Below are 26,388 nucleotides of genomic sequence, written 5' to 3' on the forward strand. Positions count from 1 at the left end.
ACGTAGGTAGGCAGAGCACAAGAGACAAGGTCTATTTCATGGTTGCCCCGGATGATGACATGTTATACTTGTACGTTATTCTGACAAAAAGAATTTGCAATGCCGTGATTAGCAAATCATTTCAAGTAACGCTAGCTTTTGTTGATAAATTAATGAAATAATTTATAATCTTGTCAATAAAAATGTTAATTAATGACCACTGCACATACAAACAAATTGAATATAATATATAGATATGGAAATCTGTGAGAATGAGAAAAAGGTACCTAACCAAGATTTGAACCTGGAATCTTCTACTTGATATACAGTCATTCTACCATTAGACCATTTGGGCTTTCATAGTATGGTTCAAATTTTATTAGATAGCAACTCTCTATTGGAATTATCAACCATGGAAATATGTGAGAATGAGTATAAGAGATCCAACTAAGATTCAAACCCAGAATCTTCTGCTTTATATGCAGTCATCCTACCATTAGACCACTGGAGCTTTCATACTACAGTGTGGTTCAAATTTTATTATATATATTTATATATTATATATTATAGTCCTTATTGGCGAAAATTATCAACCATCATTTTTTAATTTTCTACCAATTAGATTATTATTATATTGCATTTTTTGTGATTAATTATTAACAGTAATTAATTAGTGTCTTAAGAGATCTAATTAGCAGTAAATGCTAACATTGAGTGCGACATTCCGTTTGCGAGTAAGACTAAACAATGACAATATGAATGTACAAACACCTGTACAATGACACAACAAACTGTGATAGATCTCAACTAATCGAACAAAAAAAAAATGGGAGGAAACAAATGAGATGATGGTAAAGGATTTTATTGTTTGTCGCTCAAAGAAACCTCACTTTTCTTGTGTAATATTGTCTAATTGATGTGGCAACCATGCATGAATCGTCTGATAATGTCACATCTGGAAAGGTATGTAGCAATTATTTGGATGAAAGACAAGCTACTGTTTAGGGTATTTGAAAATTGACAGGTTTAGGTGAGACTGAGAGTATATAGGTGTTGGCTGATTTATTTTTCTTGTTCAAAATGAGATTCTCCATTTTGATTTGTAAACGAGTGTATACTATTGCCGGAGTATTCAACCAAACAATGCGTAAATTTAGACAGATGGAATCAATAGGAGTTAATGTGTTTATTCTTTGTTTTATCATCGTAAATTCTCAATGGTTTTTATCAATTCAAAATTATGTTAATTAATGTGATTTATTCTGTGAATAATAGATATATTGTGACTGATTTATTGAATGCAAGATTCCCTCCATTTTGTTTTATTTAAAAACATGAATGTAAGCATGTGCAGTGTAGACCCTACTGTAGTAAGAAGGGATGGAGTAAAACCTCCCATGGTACAGGTAATTATAATAATATTTTAATAATAATTTTAAAATATTAAGTTCCACAATTATAAATAATAAATTGATGGTTTCATTACATATTTATTCAAAATACAAAGTATGGGTTTAATCTTGGTTTATTAATTAGCAAGATAATCTAAAATTGGGAAAAAATGTCTTTATATGATAATATTATTGTGATTCTGTTGCTAGTCAATGGTAAACAAGAAACAAGATGTGACAAAGACTATTTCTTGAAGTGAGACCTCTATAGTTTAGCAATTATTACTTTTTATCATTCAACTGAAAATCGTATTGCAAAACAGAAGCTTTGTTTTTAGTGTCTTTATAAATGTTTTTAAAATACAATCATAATATTTTGTGGCGTATGCTGCTTGCATGTGCAATATGAGTTGTGGGATATGCAGAATCGGAAAGATAAAATTAAAATTTTTAAAAACAAATTATCAATGTAACCTATCTTTTCTTGATACTTCTTATACTTTCTCAAAATAAAAAGTTAGTCGACATTTACTAATGATTTCTTTGTGAAGAATTGTAGCTGTTTTTGTGGTCAATTTCAAGTGGTTTTTAACCAGGCTATTTCCTCTACCAGAAATGCATGAGTGCAAATCCCAGAAGGTTCCGTACAATTGCCTAATGACTCTAGTCTGTGTGTTTCAATCAACTTATTTCTGATTTATTACTCCTGCACACACAACAGTGAATCCAACCAAATACTTAGTTTTTAGTGGACCCAAATACAGTGTTATAAAAACTGCGATAGGACTTACCATTTTCATTTATTTCGTAAGAGAAGTAATAAAAAGAAAGATTTAGAGAAAAGAGAGTAACTCAACAGTTTATTTCAGAAGTAATATATGTGGTGTACCGCAAACTTTATATAAAAAGCAAAGAACATATGAAAAGAATTCACATGAACAGTGTAGTAACGGCTATGAGTGCTCACTGGCTAAATCCAGGGACCCCATCCTCTGTGTTACAACACTGAAAATTAACTTTAGATTTAAAAAGAGGACGTTGAAATGGACATGTATTTCACAAAATTTAGAAAAGTTTGTTTTTAAGAGTAATAATTTATTCCTTAGAACATGAAATTGGAAGGCAAGCACGTTAACCACAAAACTAATTACAATTACTGTATTATATTTTCTTTTATATTGTGAATTGCATTCGATTTGAACTATTGAAATTAAGCACACGCTATAAACATTTTAATTCATTCATTCAAAAACGATCAATATCATTTATTTATATCTTATTGTGGTTGAATGAATGCATCTAGTTGTAGATATCCTACATTCCAGAGTTTTGTAATTTATTTTCCATTGAGTAATTTGTTTTAATTTGTTATAATTTGCTAATTAGTGGCGTGGAATTTGCATTGTGTGTTGATGTTGTCGATAGACGCCACAAATGAGACAAGTATTGATAGTAATTATTTGATAGTAAAGTATCTGGCTTTGTTGACTCATCTTTGTTTGCCTTAATTAAAGATGTATTGTCCCTTGAAACACAAAAAATGAAAAAAAAAATATTCTAAATTTAAATTGGCCATATCAAAGTAATATTAAAGGTATTCACTTTAAGTCGAAAATTTGAGCCAAAAACAACAAGTTTACGTAATTAACAGGTAAATTAATTTGATTACATTTCGTCTGGAAAATCATCACAAGCGAAAGTAAACAAAGATTTCAAACCACGAGTATGCATTATACATGATGCTAATTAGGATTGTTTACAACTCGTCGCGGTTGAGAAGGTGTTTTCACACAGATCGCGAGGAAGTTTTATGATTATGCATACAGAGTAGCCAAACAAGCGCGTTGCATTATGAGATATGTTTTGATCGAAAACTTTGACTGGAAGTCAAAGTTATTTTTTGAACAAAAAAATGTCTGTATTTCGGTTAAATAATTTTTTTTTTTACTAATTTTTGGTGAAAGTTAATAACTATTATGATACTTCAAAATGACCCACTTTTTTCGAAATTTAAAAAAAAAATTTTTTTTTGAATTGGTCAAAGGGACAATACATCTTTAAGTACAAACTAAATTAATACTCTACTTTCTGGTATATAAGTTTACCTTAGAACTTGACCCACCAGAGGTGTGGGTTGATTATACAAAATTGCTGACATTTTTTAGGCTACAGACAAAATTGGCAGCACAATTTTAAAAGCCATATTTCAATATCTACAAACCATAGTTAATTAATCTAACGGCTAAGTATGCTTATTATAATCAAGGCAACTTAACAACAGCTCTAGAAATCAAAGGGGTTATCTGTGGCTATGACATGATCAGTTCCACACCTCTTAACAGACACCACGCAGCGGAGAATATGTACATAATACAGTACTGTTGGTACAGCCAGACATAAGATCAAAGGACTGTTATGAGTTCCTATCTTGGCAAGGCGAGCTCAGTGTTCTATTCTGGTTGGCTTGGTATGATCTTACACTAACATTAAACATGAAATATTTCTTACAAAAAAACGTTCAACCGTGAGCCCTCATAGACTCTCTTTTCCCAGACGTTTTTTGGGTCCAGCAGCTTATGGACCTATCAATTAGTCGAGTTTACAAAATATTAAAACTGTCAGCCTTTAGATAAATAGCTTTCGCATTGATGATACAGTTTCTTATTGATTAAGTCCTCTGGGGATTTAGCTGGCTAAAACTGCGGCGCGAAAAATTAAGTGATGACCAACATAGATAGAAGTACCTATAAACTTGCAATCACTTCATTTGATGCTAAAATTCTTTCATACATTATTTTCTATTTCTTATTATGTCAATCATCTTATTAACCGTTATTTATTATGCTCATAGAGTAACTTGTCAGATTTATGAAATGCAGAAGGGGAAATTAAATTGATACCAAGGTCACAGAACTGGTATTATAGACAGAAAGTCTATGGTATGCCTTATTCTGGCTGCCTTAGTGATGACAAGTTATGTTCTAGTCATTCTTCCTAACATCATTATATGCATGGTTGCCAGGAAAATGTCAAGTTCAATGAATTCTACCTGTTATTTTATTTATGTCATAACCCATTGAATTTTCTGGCAAACCAATTTGATTCATGTTTGAATTGTAGTCACTCCTAGGGCAAGATCCGTTCTTTTGAGTTGCAGGTGAAGGAATGCAATATAAAAAAAAGTCAATACGATTAATTGATTGCAATATAGTTTTTTCCAACATGCTTTAGTCAAACTTAACTAATAATATAATTTAATGAAATTCACGGTTAGGGTGGGTGGGTCCTTATGGGTGAATGGTTAGAAGTAGGCCATACAAAGCACTTAGGTGCAAGTTAGTTATATCTTGAAACAGAATAAAAAAGTAGAATATAGCATATCATTTTATGGCCTAATAAAAAACTTGGTGCAAGAAATTACTGCTAGATGACCCCACCCGACACCAAATACAACTCCATAAATACTTGACATTTAAAAAAGTGCATACCACCTAAAACATGTGACACTGTTATGCCTATTTGGTTAAAGCTAGTCTTGTAGACTGGGTGTCAACTTTTAAGTTGTATTACTTATAACAGCTGAACGCATTTGTGTTTTGTGTATCTAAATTCTCCCATCAAATAGACACAATATTGCATTTTTGCACCGTCTTGGAGGTATACTATTATTGGATTTAACCATGCAGAACTAACCTACAAATGAATGAATGGAATGGCCAATGCTGACTTTTGTCCAAAACCTATGTAAATAACAACATTGTCAAGATTTTTATGGCAGGATTCAATTTCATTGTTAGTTTCTTGCACAACAAAGCAATAAATAGTTTTTAGTCAAAATGTACCCTTATTTGTCTAGACATACAGTACTGTCAAGTAGTAATTTCTTATGATGAAGATATAATTTAAAATAAGATAAGAAAATTACAAAAATTAAGTATTTAATGGTTTGTGTTAATGCTCCCACTTTAATAAATAATGAGCATAATTTACCATTTACCATTTGGATTCATAATTTTCAAATAGAAAATAAATTATGGTTGAGAATGTTTGACATTTCTGGAGTATTTTCAAATTTGCTCTTCCACCAGGAGAATAGGCTATTGTTAGTTTATCCAAGTAAGTTGTTTTAGGTGAAATGTCAACATTTTATTGTATTTTACCGATTTAGCAATTATATAGCCTTATATTTTACACATCCATATTTATTACGAATAAAGGGTTCTGGATAATAGTACCAGAATAACCTACATAGATTTCATAGATGATAGGTTTTATAGATGGATGATCTACCACAAGTTAATAGTTGTTAGTTTGGTGTGAATTTTCTAATTGTTTTTATAAGTTTGCTTGGTTAAAGCATCTGAATATAAGTGTGCAGTCTTACACTGTTGTGTTTGTATGTTCAGTGAGTTGTTTAACTGCATTTACTTCACTTCAGTTGCTTGTTGATTGAATTATTTCTTTTGAATGAAGAAGAACTTTTCAATTAACTTGATACTCTATTTCGTGCCCAGCTTACCTGGATAAACCGACAAATGCTATATTCTCTTTGAATCGCGAGATATAGGTGATAAGTAGAAAATTCATTGAACTCCCCTCTCCATAAATGGTACAGTCCACAAACCATGCCCTCAAGTGGAAGCATCCCCACAAACTACCATCAATGAACTTTTCAATGAACTTTATAGTTTTGTATACTTTTTTCATTAGTACTTCATAATTATTCTGCAATTACTAATACATATCAATAATTTTTTTTCAATGAACTTCATTGCTGTACTGAATTCCACACTTGAATATGAAATGTTATCAAGTTTTGAGTCCGTTTATGTATATGTTACTTTTTTGCTGACAACCGACATTTCTTTGTTTTTTACAAAGACAAATACAGTTTCTTGTATCTTGAAAAGAAGGCAAATACGGATGACTAAAATGGGTTAGGTAGATTTGCATTTACACCAATTCGATTTGACCTAGAATCCTAGAATCTAAAACTGTGTTGTGAGAGATCAAGTAAATGCGTTGCTAAAATTACACAAATTGAAAGCTTTCTACTTTCCGAATAAATGTTTACTGAATGATTTTCTATACTATAGTTTTTTAATACATCAAATGTAACATTTCTTCTTGTTGCAAAGTTACGTACGTAATGAAGCATCCTGAAACTAAGATACAGTGTTTTCAATTCAATAAATTGCTGAACTGTATCAATAATATTGAAGTTTTCATTTTGTTGTTACTAGCATCGGTATGTCTTACTTAATGAAGCATCTTGAAACTAAGCTTAGATTCACACATAACAAAGAGGTTACTTAAGCATAGAATCATTCACTTTTAAAGAAATCAACAATTTAACACTATTACAAGATTATAATTAACTAATACAAAAACTGCTTTGTACTCAACGAACACAATTATTATTGTATTCGGGAAAATAAATATAGTATTTAAATTGAAGTGAACGTTGCAGATCCATTGATAAATCAGTCGTCTAAGTGCTTGAAAAAAGTGTTTGCTTTGAGTAAACAGTACTAATGGACGAGGCACGATGTTTTGATCAGAACATTAATGAAGAGTTTTACAAAAAGATAGTGTATACAGTAGATAAGCATTATAGAAAGTACTTTGCCAGTTGATTGGAGGAGGCAGATATACTGAATTACTTGAATTGTTGAAGAAATCCAGAGAAAGCAATAACGAGATGCACCAACAACACATGCTGTTCTTATGTACTTGTCTGACGCAATCTTTCTTTGTTAACATAAATTGGAAATTTTTATGATTTACATTGTCTTGCACTTTCATTTGAAGTTTTATCTAACGAGTAGGTGTAGAATCACAGTATATTCTTGTTGTTCATTCTTGACAAGTGGGTGTACCTTCACAGTTTATTCCTGCCTTTCATTCCTCTGCTGAAGTTACACAAAAAATCTGTGGTTTTCTTCGAGGAATTCTTCAAGTGGCACAAGACTTGTCAGTGACATTAATTGAGGAAATCAATTCTCAAGTTTCGTTGATTTGTATCACCTTTGTTCTAAAAGTTCTAGTAATTAAGTTTGTTAACCAGTGCATCAATTTGTGTTTGAAATCGTCAATTATTTTTAGAACAACTATTAAAATGATTGGTTTTAATTGGATAATAACACATAGAATGTAGGAATAATTTATTGATTTGAGAGTAAATCAATATTAAAATGTCAACAGCGTCAGGTTACTAAGTTTATCTAGATTGTCTGTGGAACATTCATAGTTCTTTTGGTTCCACTAACAAAACAACTGACATTTGCCATTTTGTGTCGAGATGGTTGTTGCACAACATTTGGATATAGGACTGCTACTTTACAGATTTACATTTTTCTAGTTTTGTCTCTAAAATTAGTACTGTCAAATGTATTTAGTTTTGTGTATATGACGAACAGTTTTTGAATAGCACAATTAAGAAGAAGAAATTGAGCATTGATCATTATTCTGGTAGACAACTGAATGGCTCATCAACAAACATTTTCAAACACCAGTTTATCAAATAAATCCAATGTTATTATAAGCATTTGAAAGGAGCAACATCAAAATCGTTGAGGAGCTAAAAATATACTCTCCATTTACCATTGCAAGATATCTGGTAAATTGTGTATAATAATTCATCATTGCAAACTGACTTTTGTTGCAATCTACTTCATTTAAGAGATCACCTGCGTTTTAAAGTAAATTTTGTTTATGTAACATAGGAAAATAGCACACATTGAGCTTCCCAGGGCGATGGTTTTTCAATGAACATGCATACACTGATTTCCTTCACTTGAGGAGGGTACAGCCGGCATACCAAACTTGCTTCGAGCTGAATTTATAGCAGTTTTTTTGTTTGTTATATATACTGTAGATTTTCCTGTCAAAAGCGAGTGTGTATATATAAAACATGTAGATGTATGTGTTTCAAAGATGTCAACCTTTTACTTTCACTTCTTGTCAGCTTTTCATTGGGGTTGAAACTTCATATTTTAGCTAAAGAACTTGTTACTGAATCAATGAAAAGTTTTCATTTGCAGAGAAGAAAAAACATTCATATCATCATCAAGTATTATGCCGTGTTTAGTATAATTTTATTCGCCTATTTCGTGTCTAGCGTACCTGGATAAACCAACATTAGACTGACTTCTCTCAAAAATGAAAAACAATTTATCATTGGATTAAGAATCGTGTTGGATTTTGTACATATTCAGTGTAGTTTGAGGTGTACCGATTATTTAAAAAGTCTTATGTGAACGATCCATCTTAGCACATCTGTATGATTTTTAGTAAATTTGTAATTCAAATTTTGCTTAAATTCTTAAAAGTCATTGACAACTGTTGCAGTTACAAGGATTGTTTCCCCGAGTTCAGTAGCAGAATGATTATATTTATGGTAATGCTCCCAGTGGACAGAATGACAACATGTGTTGCATTTGGTATAAGCCTATATTGTGACCTAATACACATGGATCAGTGAAAAGCCAAGCAGAGTTTACCTGCTCTCTCAGTCTCAGCTGAGGACTTTTTTTCTTCAAGATCTTTGTAAAAGTACAGTTTAGTGATTTTATACTCTCTATATATTAATACACCTCATAATTTATGATGAGTTGTTGATAAGTGATTGGTAATATATTTTGGAAATTATTAAGAATGATGAAATGGACTCCTAGAAAGAAGGTAAGTGTGTATAAGTAAAGTATATTTGTTTGTTTTAGAATGTCATTACTGTTTAAATCATATAAATATTGAGTGACATCTATATGATTGTACAATAAAATGACAACTATCTATTTAGTTTGAACTAGGAAGAAGGTAAGTTATGTATAAAATAAAGTACATCTGTGTTTGTTTGTTTTAGAATGTCATTACTGTTTAAATTCATATAATTATTGAGTGACCTCTATATGATAGTACAATAAAGTGACAACTATCTATTAGTTTGAATTTCATTGCTAGCTAGTAGTAGGTAAATACCAGTTTCTGTATGTAGGAGATAATAAACTCAGCTGACGAAATATGTTATATGTACTTCTCATGAAATGAACAAAAATCAGTGGTTTGATAATAAATTGATACCTTGCATATATTATATATGTGTTTGTCAATTATATGAGTTAATCTGCGCTGCACAACATTTTGGAATTATTAAACTGGTTTTTTTTTTAAATTAAAAAAAAACATTTGTAGAGTGATACAATAGTTTATTGTTTAAATTGTGTAGGTAATTATTTATGTTTCATTTTTAAGAGAGTGTAATCTTTCATAATTTTTCAAGTTATTTTAGTCAAAAGTTTAAAGGTTCAAAATGTATTTATGCGTTGTAATATCCTGCCCCTGTTCAACTAATGTTACTTTCGGAACCAGGGGTATCACATCACTCAAATGTTATCAATAAACAAGGGGAGAAAAAACAATTGGGAAAGATTATATTTATGTATGCTTTTAGGTATGTCAAAGGTCGGTAACAAGAGGTTCACATCATTCAATAGGTTATTAAAACATGACGAAAGAATGAAACTAAAGTTTTATATATTGTAGGAGCATAATTTATAAATAAAACATTGATATTGAAGTTGATCATTGGATTTTTTTTTTTTTTTCCAATTGATAGATAACTTTCTTGGGTTTTTTGCCTCTTTCATTTTCAACTGAATCACCTTTTTCATACATTATGATTTACTTATTACAACTCTTACTCTTACTTATTATAACTCTAAAAAAAAAAAATATATAAAATATCAGAAATTATAATGTTTTACTTAAATATGAATATGAAAGAAATAAATGTTTATTTGAACTGAATACTAAGCAAGCATCATATTACAAGCCTAAATCAATTTTTTTTATTTAATGATATTGAAAATAAATTAAATTGTAAGTACTGTAGATGAAATAACATAAATAGTAAAGGCTACACCGCATACCAGAAAAAAGTTTTTGAAAAAAATTGTTGCTGGGATGTGAATTGTTGAAATGTAATTGAAAATATTAATGAAATTTATTACATCATTAAAGCTCTGTCTACATTATCAACCTTTATGTGACAAAAAAAATGTGATGTGCCCATATATAGACATGATAATGGAATATCACTACCATATTTGGGCACATCACACTAGTTTGATAGTGTAGACAGAGCTTTAGATTTTAAAATTGACGTACCAACAAGCATAGTAATGGGGTGTGAGCCGATAGGATTGTATGAGCGGATGTATTAAACAAGTACCGCACTACGTAACATGGAAACATCATCATTAACATTGTGAAAGCGACAAATTAGTAGGGGGTGCAAATTTGGATTGTCAAAGCGGATATGAACAAAGTATATGAAACATAAACACATCATTAACATTACAATCATTTTGGGGGTGTAGTTATAATTTATGAGCGGATGTATTAAAATAGTTAGGATATCAATATCATGAGAAAAGCAATGTTATAGCAATTAAACATCTTGTGCAAGGGAGTGTATGAGAATGTAGAAGAATATTGAAAAGATTTGTAGATGAAATGCAATAATAATCAAGGCTTATGACGCATTTAATACATCTTGAACAAAGACGTTCAATTCAAGTTCAAAATTCTAATCATATTTTCTAATGAAATATGAACTGTATTGTCACATAATATACTGCAATGGTATGTTAAGGGAAAAGTGAGGAATTGATGTTGAGAAAATGATTGATAGGATTATCAATTGATTAATAGTTTAATTGATCTATAATCAATTTATTGATCATTTCATTGTAATTGATTGATTGATATAATCATGGAACTATAATAGTTCCATGATATAATCAATTTGTTTATTGATCATTTCATTGTAATTGATTGATTGATATAATCAATTTGTTTATTGATCATTTCATTGTAATTGATTGATTGATATAATCAATTTGTTTATTGATCATTTCATTGTAATTGATTGATTGATATAATCAATTTGTTTATTGATCATATCATTATAATTGATTGATTGATCTATTGATTTACTTGTTTCACTTATACATTCTAACTTAGTTTATAAAGAATAAGTTATTCATTAAATTCGATTGTGTCTATTTAAATTTAGTATCCCATTTATCAACCTAGTTTGAACTATGTGGGCCAAATATTGACAAGTACAAGTAACATATGAACAAATTAGTCAAGATTATATTGAGATGCTTATGGCTTTGAAATGTATGTAGGTCTAATCTGTAAATCACATGATTTGTTTCGACAGCATTTTTACCCCTTTTAAAACGATTTTTCAAAATGTCAACTTTAGACAAAAATGTGTGCCGCATTATCATGTCAAACATAACTCTTGTATGATTTTGTCTTTTTTGGTGAACATGAGCAGTAGTGTATTCTGGGAAATACCTTTGTGATTGGAAAAGTGCCTAATAATAATAATTATGGGGTGAATCTAGGTTCAATCATTTTTTAATTAACACTGTACTGTTCTGATAAAAAGTGGCTCTTTAATAATCTCTACAATAATTATTTTATAATGTCGAAAACTATCACGATATTATATAAAATAAAGAAATCTTTTGACAAAGCACTTTGCTGGATCATAATGACATCGTGTATTGATTCAGGTTGTTAAGAATTAAGAGTCAATTTATGTATGTTGGGCAGGTGAAAATAAAATGCGATCTAAATTATCACTTTTTTAATATTGAGCGGTTACATTTATTTGGATAGAATTGGTTTGACTGATGATAGATCATCCAAAATATAACACAACTGTGTAAAGTAAAGATTTATACGTAACATCATTTAATGAAAAAGTAGAATGAAAGAAAACAGTCATTTTTTAACAGGGCTAGGTGTGGAATGAGGAGATTGAAAACTCTAATGAAATCTACATTCAGGATTCGTAAAAACATTTAGTTAAGTTTAGTACAAATTTTGATTTCAGCAAAAGTTAATTCAAATGTTCTTGTTTTGCAGGCTTATTATCGTCAAGGAGTCGCTCTTCAGTGTCTAGGCCGCCATGCAGATGCGTTGGCAGCATTTTCATCTGGATTAGCCCAGGAGCCCAAGAGTTTACAACTGCTTGCAGGATTGATAGAGGCTGCTTTAAAATCACCTTTAAAAGGTTAGACAATTGTAGTTAAGTTATTAGTAATGCTGATTGGAAACTAAATTGGATTGTCTTTCGATGTGCTACCCACATGTAGACACTGCTGTGTGCCCTCGGTAAATGGCTGAAGCTGCCTCACTCTGGCAAAGGAATACCAATTATTTGGATTTTTCCACTTACTACTTTTGATTCATTCATTTAAGTAACAATTTTTAAATTTACTTTTGCAGAAACATTTGAACCAACATTCGAACAATTGAAGTCTATGAAATTGGACAAAAGCCCATTTGTTATCATATCTGTGATTGGACAAGATCTTCTAGCTGCTGGCTATCATGCTTCCTCATTGGTCGTTTTAGAATCCGCTTTGAAAATAGGTAATGTTGTAGAAGAATAGGATTTTTTTTGTGAAGGTTGGATAAATGAAATGATATCAACTTATTTTGTGCTTGGACTTGATTTTACTTAAATGAATGATAGTATATAATACAATTAGAAATACTAACTTATTGTGATGTTTAGTGGCAATTTTTTTATACAGTCAACTCTCCGAACATCATCGGGCATGTCTAAATTTCTATTTCTGGAAGTCTGGTATTCCGAAGGTGTTTTAATAGTTTAAAAAAATGATTTTGGGACCTTAAGAAAAGTCTTGTTTTGGGAGAGTTTTCAGTTTTAAGAGAGTCCAGTATTGTGAGTGTTGATTGTCTGTAGTTGCATATTTTTTATTTTCAACATTCGGCACTGTAGTGATTTAAACCATCAAATTATTCAAAAATCTTATTTTATAATCCGCTTTTAGAATTTATGATTTTTTTATCTCTTTAAAGCAATATTTTACCACATGGTGTACCTAAATGTGATTTATTACTTGTGTAAATTGTATGTTTTCTTTCACTGTTTCTAGGTACATGTAGTTTAAAGTTGCGAGGATCAGTGTTCTCGGCCTTAAGCAGTGCTCACTGGGGCTTAGGAAACTGCGACAAGGCTGTCAATTACATGCAACAGGATCTGTCCATAGCTAAATCACTAGGTAAGTCGCGCTGGCACCTGGAATATGTTGCGATGTCATTTTTTTTGGGGCTAAAACTGTCAAGTTATAATATACTACAGTTTATAAATTATAATAGTGTAGATTGATATTTTTCATAATTTGTGCAATACTTGTTTTATATTCAATTTGGTGTGAATTTTAAGTGTCTTTAAAAACTTACTTACCTTGTTTGTTTCAATGAGAAAGTGATTCATGAATAGGAGTGTTCTAAAGGAAAGGTTCTACTGTATATCAACACTGACACTGAATTATTTTTTTTATTTTATTAAGCTAAATATTTTATAAATGGTAAAAACGATCCGTCGGGTTGCAAAAAAATAAAAATAGTCATTATTTTATTTTTAAAAAACATGGCTGTTCAAGTGTTAAATTTTGCGAAGCGGGGTGGGGGCTAAAGCCTGTTTAAATCCGCGTCTGATTCATTTCATTCATACGATAAAAATGTGTTCTTTAATACATTTTAATACTTGAAAAATAAATTATAAAATGGACAGTAGAACCAATAAATCGGCTAACAAATTAGTAATCTTGTTCCTGGTCATATGAGTGCCAAATGTGAACTTGAAGACAGGGTTATGGTCTTAACAAATTCAATCAAAGACATATGTAACTTCCAAATATGGAAAGAATTAATGTTAAATAGAATTAAAACCATATAAGGATGAGAAGAAGAAATTTATATTACAGGTTGGCATCAGGTGAATCAGAAGTACATTGTGTTATTTACCTTGGTTAATTTATACCTAATTAGTTTGTAGTGAGTCAGACCTAGGTGATGATTGGTATATTTAGACCATTGGTTAGAATTGCTTATCAGGTTCAATGCCTGTCCTGCAACCAAATTGGATTCTTTCTACAAGACAATACCTAAAATATAAAAGGTTTTTTTTAAATGTTATTGAAATTGCACATATATATCTTTACTGTAGTAGAGCCGAAGCCACCAGTACTTAACCTTACCACTCTTTCACTGAGGCCTTTGACAACCCAGTGGCTTGAACAGAGATTGTTCTCCTTTCTTTCAAACACCGCACCACTTTATTTCTTGTGGCTACATCACTGCCTAGGATCTCCGAGTTGACCTATGAAGCTGCACAAACTGTGTTGTGGAAGCGTATCCCAATGTCCCTGCATGTGCTCAATAAATTGACATAACTAGTTCCTAAGTTTTAGCTCTGTCTACACTATCAAACTAGTTTGACAAAAAAAAGTGTGATGTGCCCAAATATGGTAGTGATATGCTTAAATCATCATCATTATGTCCATATATGGGCACATCACATTTTTTTGTCACATAAAGTATGATAGGTTAAAGTTACATATTGAATGAAAGAAAATAAAAACTTGATGTTTGATAATTAAACAGGAAGATTGATGGGTACTTTATGCTAAAACACATCAAGTTGTTTTTATTCCTTTTCATTAATAGACCATAAACATGTCTTCAAGTTCAGGGCATTACATTAAAAATATTTCCCCATTCTTAGAATGATGAGGAACGAATTAACTAATTAGCTGGTATCAGATTTATTATTTTGTCAACAGATAGTTTGCTTTAAAATATTTAAAGAATTATATGTTCATAATTTATTGATACATATATCTGTCCATAGACACAGTGTGTGTGAATGTACTATTCATAAAAATACATTGACATACAAAATGCAATAGTACACAAACAAAAATTAAGTGTAACTGATTTGTTAATTGGCTGTTATCAGATATATTACTTTGTCAAAAGATATTTTGCTTTAAAATATTTTTAAAATGATATGTTGATAATTTATTAATGCATATATCTGTCCATGTATCCAAGTGTACTATATATAGACAGTCATTCGCATACAAAACAAATGCAATATTACACCAAAGTAAAAAATGAAATGAAAGAATTTTATTAAAACTTGTGATTTGTTTGTTTTAAAACCAATGCATGAGTTTCTTGGTATTGAATCAATTAGTGGTAATTTATGACTATAAACAAATCTAAAAATATCGCAAATTACTAACTACACTTTCCTCATAGTTTCCTGATGACCCATCTTAAAGGGCAACTCCGGGGTTGAACATTATTTATTATTTTTACTTCATTACGAAATATAAACATTTGAGTTGAAGCAGAAATGCTGTTGGACAATAAGTAATTATCAATGTGATGGAAAATGGTTATTAAAGATGTATTGTCCCTAAAAACATGAAAAATGAAGATTAATTAAATCAGACTTTGAATAAAAAACGAAAAAAAATCATGTTTTCTCATATAAAATAACAAAATAAATGGTCAGATTCAACAAAAAAACCATTGGCTGGTGACCAATTTGAATATTTTTGCTTTTAAATTTTTTTCAGGTAAATAACTTTTTTTTTCAATTCAAATTTTTTTCAACATGGATAACTATTATGTGAAATTAAAATGGTATATTCAACAACAAAAATTAATAAAATTATTTTTATCTTTTTTAACAATAAGAAATATTAAAATGATAATTCGCCTTTAAACAGATCAAATGACCATGTCCTGGTTTCTACCCATTACCATACACCTTGCTTGCTCCTGTTTTCACCCTCTCCTGAGTGTCTGTCAAATTAATCAACAACAACATTCCAACAATTCCAGAAAACAATAATGAGCCTAGGCTGCATTTTATCTTTGAAATGACCTTGAGTGACCTGTAGTAAACCCTTGTACAATTTGACAAAGACATTGACCTAAAGGAAAATGATAGATTTGAAAGATTGATGTGTTCTAACTTGAACATTAAAATACAAATTTTTTAAGAACAAATGTTATTTACAGTACATGTGGTATCCCTAAATAAAAAATAAAAAAATATATTATCACTCGCTTAAATGTTGTTCTGAACATTCTCCCACCCCACCCCAACCATTATTCCTCTGTAGTAAGGTTCACATTTTACAATTTACAATTGTTCAATATATGACAGGCAGAGGGTTTGTTTTTCAAAAATGTTGATATGATGATAATAAATGAACTGATTTTTTACATTTTTTTTTTAGATAAGAATTAAATGCCTAAAACGATTTTAAAATCTATTGAAAGAATGTAATAAAAAGTTCCCTTGAGTCCTGTTGGCAAATTTCCTGTATGGCCAAATTTTTTAATTTGATTGAGAAAATTAAATTTGACCAATGTCATAAGTAAAAAGTAATTGTTTACACACTTACACGCTTTAAATTATCAAATCAAATTAATTATTTTTAATTTTACCTGGAACTAATTGATTAGCAACACCTTTTTTTACTACTTAGATTTTGTAGTTTTTTATTTGATTAGGATAGTTAAATGAATTATATTAACAAGTCAAGGTAAAGGTGTTAACAGAACAGTTGTAGTGTGGCTGTCTATTTCCACTATAATTAAATATATAATATTTGCTATAATTCAGCAAATCATTTAACAATTTTGAATATTAACAAGCAGTTTTAGTTAAAGATGTATTGTCCCCCAAAAACATAAAAAATGAAGATTAATTAAATCAGACTTTGAATATGTTATTTTGTAGTTTTAATAATCACTTCCATAGAAAAAAAAACAAAAAAAATAATGTTTTCATATATTTAAAAAAAAATTGTTATAAAATGACAAAATAAATAGTTAAATTCAACCAAAAACCCATTGGCTGGCTGCCAATTTGACAATTTTTTGCTTTAAATTACAGTTTTTTCAAGTAAATACTATATTACATTAAAATGGCATATTAAGCAGCAATCTTGTTAATACATTTTTTCAGGGTACAAATACATCTTTAAACAGCAATGCTTTTAAATGTTTATATACAACACAAAATATATAGATCTAACTTTTTTTGTTTTCGTCTTCTTTCAGGAGATCAAGAGGGAGAATGCCGAGCCCATGGCAACCTTGGTTCTGCTTATTTTTCAATACGTAACTTCAAGGATGCGTTAACGCACCACCGATTCCAATTGGTGCTAGCGATGAAGTTGAAAGACCGGACTGTAGCAGCTTTAGGATTAAGTAGTTTAGGTATGTACTTAAGAGTAAGAAAAGAGTTTAATATTTAGTGAATTGGTAGTGCACAAAATCATTGAAACTTTTTTTTCAATATTTAGTCAACTGAAAATGTTGTGACTTATAGAAAATCACTTTAATTTTCCACTAATACGCTACTACAATGATAATGTTCACACAATTTTTTTTTTCGTCATACACTAAAATGCTATATAACTCCATGGGTCTGAACAGGGCCTTAATTATCTTGTTTTTTTTTTCCACAGGTCATGTTTACACATCAATAGGAGATTACCCAAATGCGCTATCAAGTCACAAACAATGTGTTATGTTAACACAGCAATTAAACGACAAACAATTTGAGGCACGTGAAACGGGTGCAGTTGGCGCTGTTTACCTGGCACTCTCAGATTTTGAAAATGCTCTAGAATGTCATCAAAAGCACCTTGAGATTGCGAGAACACTTGAAAACAAAAGTGAGGAAGCGAGGGCGTATAGTAACCTAGGTAGTGCGTATCATTTTAATCGTGATTTTTCACGCGCGATGCAATTTCATAATAATGTTTTGGTAATCGCAAAAGAACTGCAAGATAGGACTATAGAAGCGAGGGCTTATGCTGGGCTAGGCCATGCTTCAAGATGCCTGGGAGATTATTCCAGGGCTAAGGAGTGTCACGAACAGCAGTTAAACATTGCCTTGAGTACTAAGGATAAAACTATGGAAGGTAGAGCATGTTCAAATCTTGGTATTATTAATCAACAACAGAGTAATTATGAAAACGCTTTAAAGCTTCATAAAGCACATTTAACGATTGCGTCTGAGCTTAATGATAGAGCCGGTATGGGCAGAGCATTTGGAAACATGGGAAATGCATACAGTTCTCTCGGACAGTTCGAACAAGCTGTCAAATACCATAAACAAGAGTTGGCTATCTCGAAAGAGGTCAATGACCTTGGCGCAGCGGCTTGCACTCATGGTAACTTAGCGGTGGCGTATCAATCGCTGGGAATGCACGAGAAAGCTTTAGAACATTATCATTTACATTGGAGTCTTGCTCAAAAACTCAAAGATGAACCAAGCATCGGAAGAGCATTAAGCAACCTTGGGAACTACCATTGTTCACGCGGGGAGTTTACTCACGCCATTCCATTTTACGAACAATACCTTAAAGTGTGTAAGAAATTGAAAGATTACAGTGGTGAAGGTAAAGCCTGCCATAACTTAGGCTATTCTCATTACTCAATGGGAGATTATAAAGAAGCCGTCCAATATTATGAAAAAGACTTAGATATCGCAAAGGAATTGCATAATAAAATAAGTATGGGTCGTGCATACTGTAATCTAGGGTTAGCGTACAGGACTTTGAGAAACTTTGATGAAGCAACGGAGTGTCAGAAATATTTTCTAACAATTGCACATCTTTTGAAAAATGCTACTGGAAAGTTTCGTGCCTTGGGGAATCTTGGAGATATCTGTATGGCACAATCGGACACAACTGGTGCTATTAAATTTTTTGAGCAGCAGTTGATTTTGGCAAAACAGGTTAAAAACAGAACACTTGAAGGAAATGCGTATGGAGCGTTAGGGGGTGCTAACAGGAAACTCAGAAAGTATGATAAGAGTTTGAGTTTTCACACGCAAGAATTGACAATTTACCAAGAGATTGGAGATGTCAAAGGTGAATGTAAAGCACAGGGTCATTTAGGTGCAGTGTATATGTTGATTTGCAAGTTCTCAAATGCTTTCAAATGCTATAGAGAACAATTAGAGCGTGGACAAGACCTTCACGATCATGCCATACAAGCTCAAGCGTATGGCAATCTTGGAATCACAAAGATGAACATGAATCAATTCGACGAAGCTTTGGGATATTTTGAAGAACAGTTAAACACGCTCCAACACGTTGTTGGTAACACGGCGCTCGGTGATCGCGGTCGAGCTTACGGGAATATGGCCGAATGTTACGAATCTTTAGGAGATTACGACGAAGCTGTCATTAATTATGATAAGTATCTTGTGATTGCACAGAAGACAAATAACGCAGCGGAACAAGATAAAGCATATCTAGGACTCGGTACCATCCATAGAACGGTCGGCAACCTTCAGCAAGCGCTTTTCTGTTTTGAGAAAAGGCTAATGGTTGCTCATGAGCTGGAGAATGGCACTGCTAAAGGCAGTGCATATGGTGAGCTTGGGTTCTTGCATAGTTTAATGGGGAACTTTGAACAAGCTATCTCCTGTTTAGAACATCAGTTGCAATTGGCAAAGGATACGAAAGACAAAGCTGCCGAAGCCGATGCAGCTTGTGGTCTTGGAGGAATCTACCAACAAATGGGTGAATTTGAAAAGGCCATTGATTTCCATCAGGTTGATCTTGAGATTGCAGAACAGACCCATAATTTAGCTTGCCAAGGTCGAGCGTTTGGAAATCTTGGAGTAACAAATGAATCGCTTGGGAATTACCAGAAGGCAGTGATGTATCAAGAACAGCATCTGAGTATTGCTGCTCAGGTAAATGATCATGTTGCCAAGTGCTTGGCTTACAGTAGTCTTGGACGAATACACCATGCACTAGGTGATTACGAGAAAGCTGTAACGTACCTCCAACAAGGTCTACAAATTGCTGATCAATTAGGACGTAAAGAAGATGAAGCTAAGATCAGACATCGACTCGGCTTAGCACTCTGGTCCAACAAAGAACTTGAAGAAGCACAACATCAACTTTATCGTGCTGCTGACATCTTTGAAGGCTTACGCCGTGAGATTCAAAATGGCAGCGAGTATAAAATCTCGTTATTTGACACTCAGAGTGCTTGCTACCAAGCCTTACAGAAAGTTCTAGTTGAGTTAAAACGCACAGACGAAGCTCTTGTAGTTGCAGAACGTGGTAAAACGCGGGCCTTCATTGACCTCCTTCTAGAGCGACAGATGGATAGTACAGAGGTAACAGACACTACTCCATTGACTAAAGATCAGATATTGGATGCAGTAAATCAACAGGAATCAGCTGTCTTGTATTACTCCATAGCAGCTGGTCACTTGTATAGTTGGCTCATAACACCAAACAAAGGTAAGCATGTTCAGAGTTGAATACAGTAGTTTGTCAATGATTTGTCCTGTTTTATGTAGCCTTTTGCCCCTGTAATGTGCAAAGGTTTGATTTATTTGATTGTCTAGTATTTTTGGATTGAAGATTGATTTGCGACAGATCAAGTTTCCATTAAAAGTGTAACATTTTTGTTTACATTGTAATGTAATGTAGATTTTGCCTTTCTTTCAAGAAATAAGATTAAGAATTTGTATTGCTATTAAAAAAAATTAACTTGAAGAATTTATAGCTAGGGTTTGTTTAAATGGTTATGTATGAATGTGCTTCTTTTGTGTTTGTATTACTATTGTTATTTCTGTATTTTTTTCAACATCATTGACATTTTATTTTCAATAATTTTAGGTATTGTAAAATTCCACAACTGCAATGTGAATGATCTTGAGCTGGACAATATAGGTGATGCAGCCGATGGTGAAGTGATGCCAGTAAACACTGCCATTGACCTCACCACAACCACCAACTTTGATCATTACATAATGCACGCAAGAGAAGCCCTTGGCGTTGATTGTCCAGGGAACCAGAACAGAACCGGTGACATCACCAGTGAAACAGAGAGCGAGGCAGACGATCTTCTCCAGCAACATCTGGATGAACTCAGTGGCAAGATCTCTGTCGATGGAGATAAAGTTGCGTTCTTGCGGATGGTGAATCGTAGCAGTAATCGCAGCATCAGCAGTATGATGTCACATTTTAGTGGTAGTCTTGGTATCAATGGCACAGTGGTTGCTCAGTCAAAAAAGAGGTCTTGGTCTGGTCGACCTCCTCTAAGGGTGCTCTACGACATCCTTATTGGTCCAATGAATGAGGCTTTAATGGATTCACAGAGAGAAGAAGGTGGACCGTCAAACTTGGTGCTTGTTCTAGAAGGTACTGTATAAAACATACTTTATAAATATAAACATCTATGAGCCGTACATTATATTCAGTGTGGACGTGAGCTTAGTCTGGACAGAGATGTAAAGTTTTGATAAAAGAAATGTGTAATGAGATGAATTGTATGAAGTAGCATCAATAATAGTAAAAGAAATATTAAGTTCATAGTAACATTTAAGTTAAATTACTAAATATAAATATCTTTTTCAGGTGATCTTCATCTTGTACCATTTGCTGTCCTAAAAGGCAGTTCTCCAAGTCATTGCTTGTACCAACGATTCAATCTACGCGTCATACCGTCCCTCCGATCACTTTGCTCAAAGCCCAATGCAAGAGGTACAACAACTAACCACACAAGTCCAGCTTTGGTTGTTGCTAACCCTATGCTGCCTCAAAATGTTACAGATAGATGGGGATGGGGGGTGCTTCCAAATGCTGAACAGGTTAGTAGATTTACTTTTTATCAAGACTGGATTACAAATGGACAAACAATTTAAATGTAGCATGTTGCTGATTGATGAGGGCAGATAACTAATTCAGTAGAACCCTTCCTGTGGGAACACTATGGTAAACCCCTATTCAAAGGAAACCTTTTATTGAGTCCCGAAGGTGTCCCCTTAATAGGAGTTCTACTGTACACAAATACATGGTCTTTATGAAATATATTGTATTTTCATGGCTGTTTACAGGAAGCCTTGGTAGTGTGTGAGCAAGTAGGAGTGAAGCCACTGATTGGATCATCTGCAACTAAAGAGGCAATTCTTGAGGCAATATCAGGAGCAGAATGTATCCACTTAGCTACACATGTCTCGTGGAAGCTGTCTGCGCTTGTTCTGTCTCCTGGTGGGCAGGAGCAAAATGCTAAAACCAACAGGTAACTTTCTTTAAGATTACTCTGTGATGAAGATAGTTTAAAATTTGTAAAAGAGATTCTTATGGGTTTAATTTAAGCTTTCACCACCTAAGCTCCAAGCTGATCTTTTAATTTACCTTTTTCGTTTTTACCTGTGGATCTTGTAGATAACATTAATTCAAGGAGTATAGATTCTTTACCAGATTGTAATAGATTTAGTGCATGCTGTCCAGTTCTTGACATTTTAAGACTTAAATTGTGAAACGAAACTACAACTAAAAATTCTAAATGCCAAGATGTTTCTGTATTATAGAAATGGACAGATGTTACCTGAACGTATGGACCTGAATGACAGTGATGATAGTGATATGGAAAGTAACGCCGACATGCCAGCACTTTCGGAGTTCTTACTTTCTGCTGCAGACATTCTCGATCTTCAATTATCTGCCAAGCTTGTGGTGTTAAGTGCATATGGCAGTTATGGGCGCAGTGGAAAAATCAATGCTGAAGGATTAATTGGCCTAGCAAGAGCTTTCTTAGCAGCTGGAGCTCAGTGTGTCCTTGTTCCTCTCTGGTCTGTGCCAGAGCTTGCCACTAAGATCTTTATGAGGTCTCTTTATGAAGGATTGTTACGCGGCCTTAAGGTCAGCAGTGCCATGAGCGATGCAATGCAGAAGGTGCAAGAGACGAAGCAGTTTACACATCCGTCCAATTGGGCCGGTTTTATGATCATTGGCAGTGATATTAAGATCAGTAACAAGAGCACAATGTTTGGTAATGCTCTGGCTGATCTTGTGACAACCCCTGGAAAATGCCGTGAATCTATGAGGGTACTTCTACATTTGGTAAGTCATTTCCTTTATTAAAAAAAATTAAACGCACCTGAATCAGGTTAACCTTTGTAGTGAACTGTTGATTTATATGGCTTTTCTATTGTTGACGTACAGATTGAGAAATCTTTACAAAGAATAAATCGTGGACACAAGAATCCAATGTACACAACAAAACAGAGCATCATTAAGAAGGTTGGACCAGTGATTGGATGGCAGGAACTACTCAAGTCTGTTGGATTCAGGTTTGAAGAACCAGCCAATGGCATGCCGCCATCCGTCTTTTTCCCAATGTCTGATGCTGGAGATAGACTTCTACAGGCCAGTACAAGTTTACAGGCCTTATTAGGTTAGTTTTTAAAATATGGACATTTTGTATAAGTATATCTGTAAAAATATTAATCTCATGCCTATAGCTTAGTGAACACACAATGGTATGCTGGGATTTTCCAATTAGAGGGCACAGTTGCAGACTGTCCTATTTCTATTTTCCAACTACTGTTCAATCTAAAGCTCTTTCTACACTATAAAACCAAGTTATGTGCCCATATATGGACATGATGATGTCATATCACTACCATATTTGGGCATATCACTACCATATTTGGGCACATCACACTTTTTTAGTTTGATAGTGTAGACAGACCTTTAGACAGTGTAAAATGTTTGAGAATATCTAAAATACAGTAAATATAAAAGCATTATGTAAAACTAATTTCAAATTTGGATGGCAAATTGTCATTTATATCATTTGCTCTTATTTTTTGTTGATGATCGAATTCAAACCTATTTTTTATTCTTCCTAGGGTTATCTTCAACCTCGACGATGGCGCTGTCTAAACTTCTAGTTCACCCAGAAGCTGCTGATGAAATCATTCAAATGGTAAATGCTTAGTTTATTTGTGGATTGAAATTGAAACACTTGTCTAGTTGCTAACCTCTGATCTACCACAATCATGGAGTTGGATAAATTAAAATATCTGACCAATCACATGCATTTAATAATGACACAAGACAGGACTGCAACTGCAGTTGTGTTATTTGTACATTTTATTTTGAACATTGCTTTTAAATCACTGGCAAACATTCTTAGAAGATTGTGTGTTGTCAAATTTACAATAAAAAGATAACAAATGGAGAATAATTATTATAATGTGTGTAGGTACTACAAACTGCCAAATTCAAACTGTATATTACAAGAAGTCATTAATTTAAGAGGCATTATATTTTGTAATGAATGTTGAGTGAAATTTAACTTAAATCAGGAGTTGCTATAAATTCATTTGTATTATTGTTACACTTACCACACAGCAACAGTTGTAATTGTATGGTTTTTGTTAATACAGTCTACAGATGGTTTTAATATTATTGGTGATGATAAAAAAACAGGAAGAAATTAATTAAAAACTATTTGCTGTTCAATATTTACATGAAATGCATTTACCACAGGAACATTTATAGTTATACATAGCGGAAAGAATAATGTGTTTTTTATATACTGTATAATGAGCCTGTTGTAGATTATAGAAACACCTATTTAAACTTCAGTTATTACTTTACATGAACCTGTTCAATGAAATTCATATTTTAAAATTTATGTTTTAATTTTTTTCATTGTATAAGCTTTGTGATGGCTTCTTTTAATTTTGTTTTTTCATAACCTGTGTATAATTTCTAATAACCATTATTCTAATGTATACAATACCAAAACTTTTCTGAACTGTATTTTATATTTTTATAAAGTTTACAAAAAAATGCGTGCCCATATATGGATATGATAATGTCATATCACTAACATATTTTGGCATATCACTCTACCATATTTGGGCACATCACACTTTTTTTTGTCAAACTTTGATAGTGTAGACAGAGCTTAAGAGGCAAATAAATACATGATAAAATATATTAGTTGTGGGGCCATAGCAACATTTACAGAGACACCTGTGTTTAAGTTGTCTTTGCTAATAAATGTTTAAATACAATAAAGATTTTATCATAATCTAATTAGGATGTATTAATATTATCATGTTCATAAACAGTGTTCTTTTTATATATACATTTTTATATATCTATAAATGCAGTTCTCAATCCCAAACCACATAGAGAATTTTTATTGTGTCCTTTATCCTCTTGTATTAAATTGATATAATGTAATTTCAACACAGATCCGACAAGTGTTAGAAAACTATTCCCGTGATAAAGAAGGGCGTGAAGTCGGCATTCAAGTTCCCATCAACACAAAGCTGTGGAGAACGCCTGGATGTCACGAACTGCTTGCGTCTCTCGGTACGTTTTATTTTAAGTGACGTTATTAATTACCTACGTGCTACGGGGATTATGCGATACCTTTGGGTATTCTAAATTGAATGTGTCCCATCAAATATATATGTTATAATATTCAATTTCGAGTGAATATATTTCATTTAGAATGGAAACTGGATTTCAAGCATTTGAGTATAGTAAATATTAGAATATATTTTATAAAAGAAAAATACAAAAGAATATATTGTAAAAGTATATATAAAGTTTATATATAAGACCAGACAATTCTGGCTTATGAGTTAAAATAGTCGATTACAATTCTATTTCATCTTGTAATACGTGGTTATGAGATTGTTGTGAGTTCTATTAGAATGATATTTGAAACTGAAAATTAGAAATTTAAAATGAGGTCAACAAACCTTATGACCCACATATATATTTCAAAACATTGTTTATTTTTTTTAATTTATTTTTTATTATTTATTATGTCGTAGGGTTTGATTTGATTGATGTGGGGAAGGAAGAGGTTTTGTTGATCACTGGCAAGCAAGTTAGTCGGCGAATGCTTAATTACATTCTTCAGTCTTTGCTCGCAATATTTGGTAAGTACAACGTCGCTTGGTTTATTTTAAAACATTTTTATTATATCGTTGAAAAAAAATGTTTAAACATTTGCTCCTTTTCTGAATTAATTTGTACTTGATACTAAGTACAAAGAAAATAAGTAATTCTCAGGTGCGGACCCATGACTTCCAGAGCACTAGCCTGTTGCTCATAGCACTAGACCACCAAGCTTGCCCTGATGGCTAGGCTCAGATTTAAGCCCAGGTAGGCCTACTGCACCAACAAGATGATAATTTGCAAATTTAATTTCCCATTGTCACTAAACATCAAACATTACCTTAAATAAAATATACTTAATGTTAGCTAGGAAAGAGTAAAGCTCTGTCTATACTATCAAACTT

At 32.4% G+C, this 26,388-nt stretch overlaps 1 protein-coding gene across 1 annotated transcript in view; it reads left to right on the top strand.

The window, feature by feature from the left end:
* Positions 1-26,388, top strand: part of LOC144835804 (tetratricopeptide repeat protein 28-like) — a 57,489-nt gene that overhangs the window by 27,025 nt on the left and 4,076 nt on the right. Inside the window, exons 3-15 of the mRNA XM_078690899.1 lie at positions 12,318-12,465; positions 12,681-12,827; positions 13,358-13,483; positions 17,352-17,510; positions 17,762-20,566; positions 20,948-21,472; positions 21,689-21,921; positions 22,168-22,352; positions 22,645-23,176; positions 23,279-23,510; positions 23,968-24,044; positions 25,327-25,447; positions 25,918-26,025. Of these exons, the coding sequence (XP_078547025.1) occupies positions 12,318-12,465; positions 12,681-12,827; positions 13,358-13,483; positions 17,352-17,510; positions 17,762-20,566; positions 20,948-21,472; positions 21,689-21,921; positions 22,168-22,352; positions 22,645-23,176; positions 23,279-23,510; positions 23,968-24,044; positions 25,327-25,447; positions 25,918-26,025 (5,398 nt within the window). The remainder of the gene's footprint in view (positions 1-12,317; positions 12,466-12,680; positions 12,828-13,357; positions 13,484-17,351; positions 17,511-17,761; positions 20,567-20,947; positions 21,473-21,688; positions 21,922-22,167; positions 22,353-22,644; positions 23,177-23,278; positions 23,511-23,967; positions 24,045-25,326; positions 25,448-25,917; positions 26,026-26,388) is intronic.

This window comes from Antedon bifida, chromosome 2, assembly GCF_963402885.1.
Source record: "Antedon bifida chromosome 2, ecAntBifi1.1, whole genome shotgun sequence".
NCBI classification, from domain to species: domain Eukaryota; kingdom Metazoa; phylum Echinodermata; class Crinoidea; order Comatulida; family Antedonidae; genus Antedon; species Antedon bifida.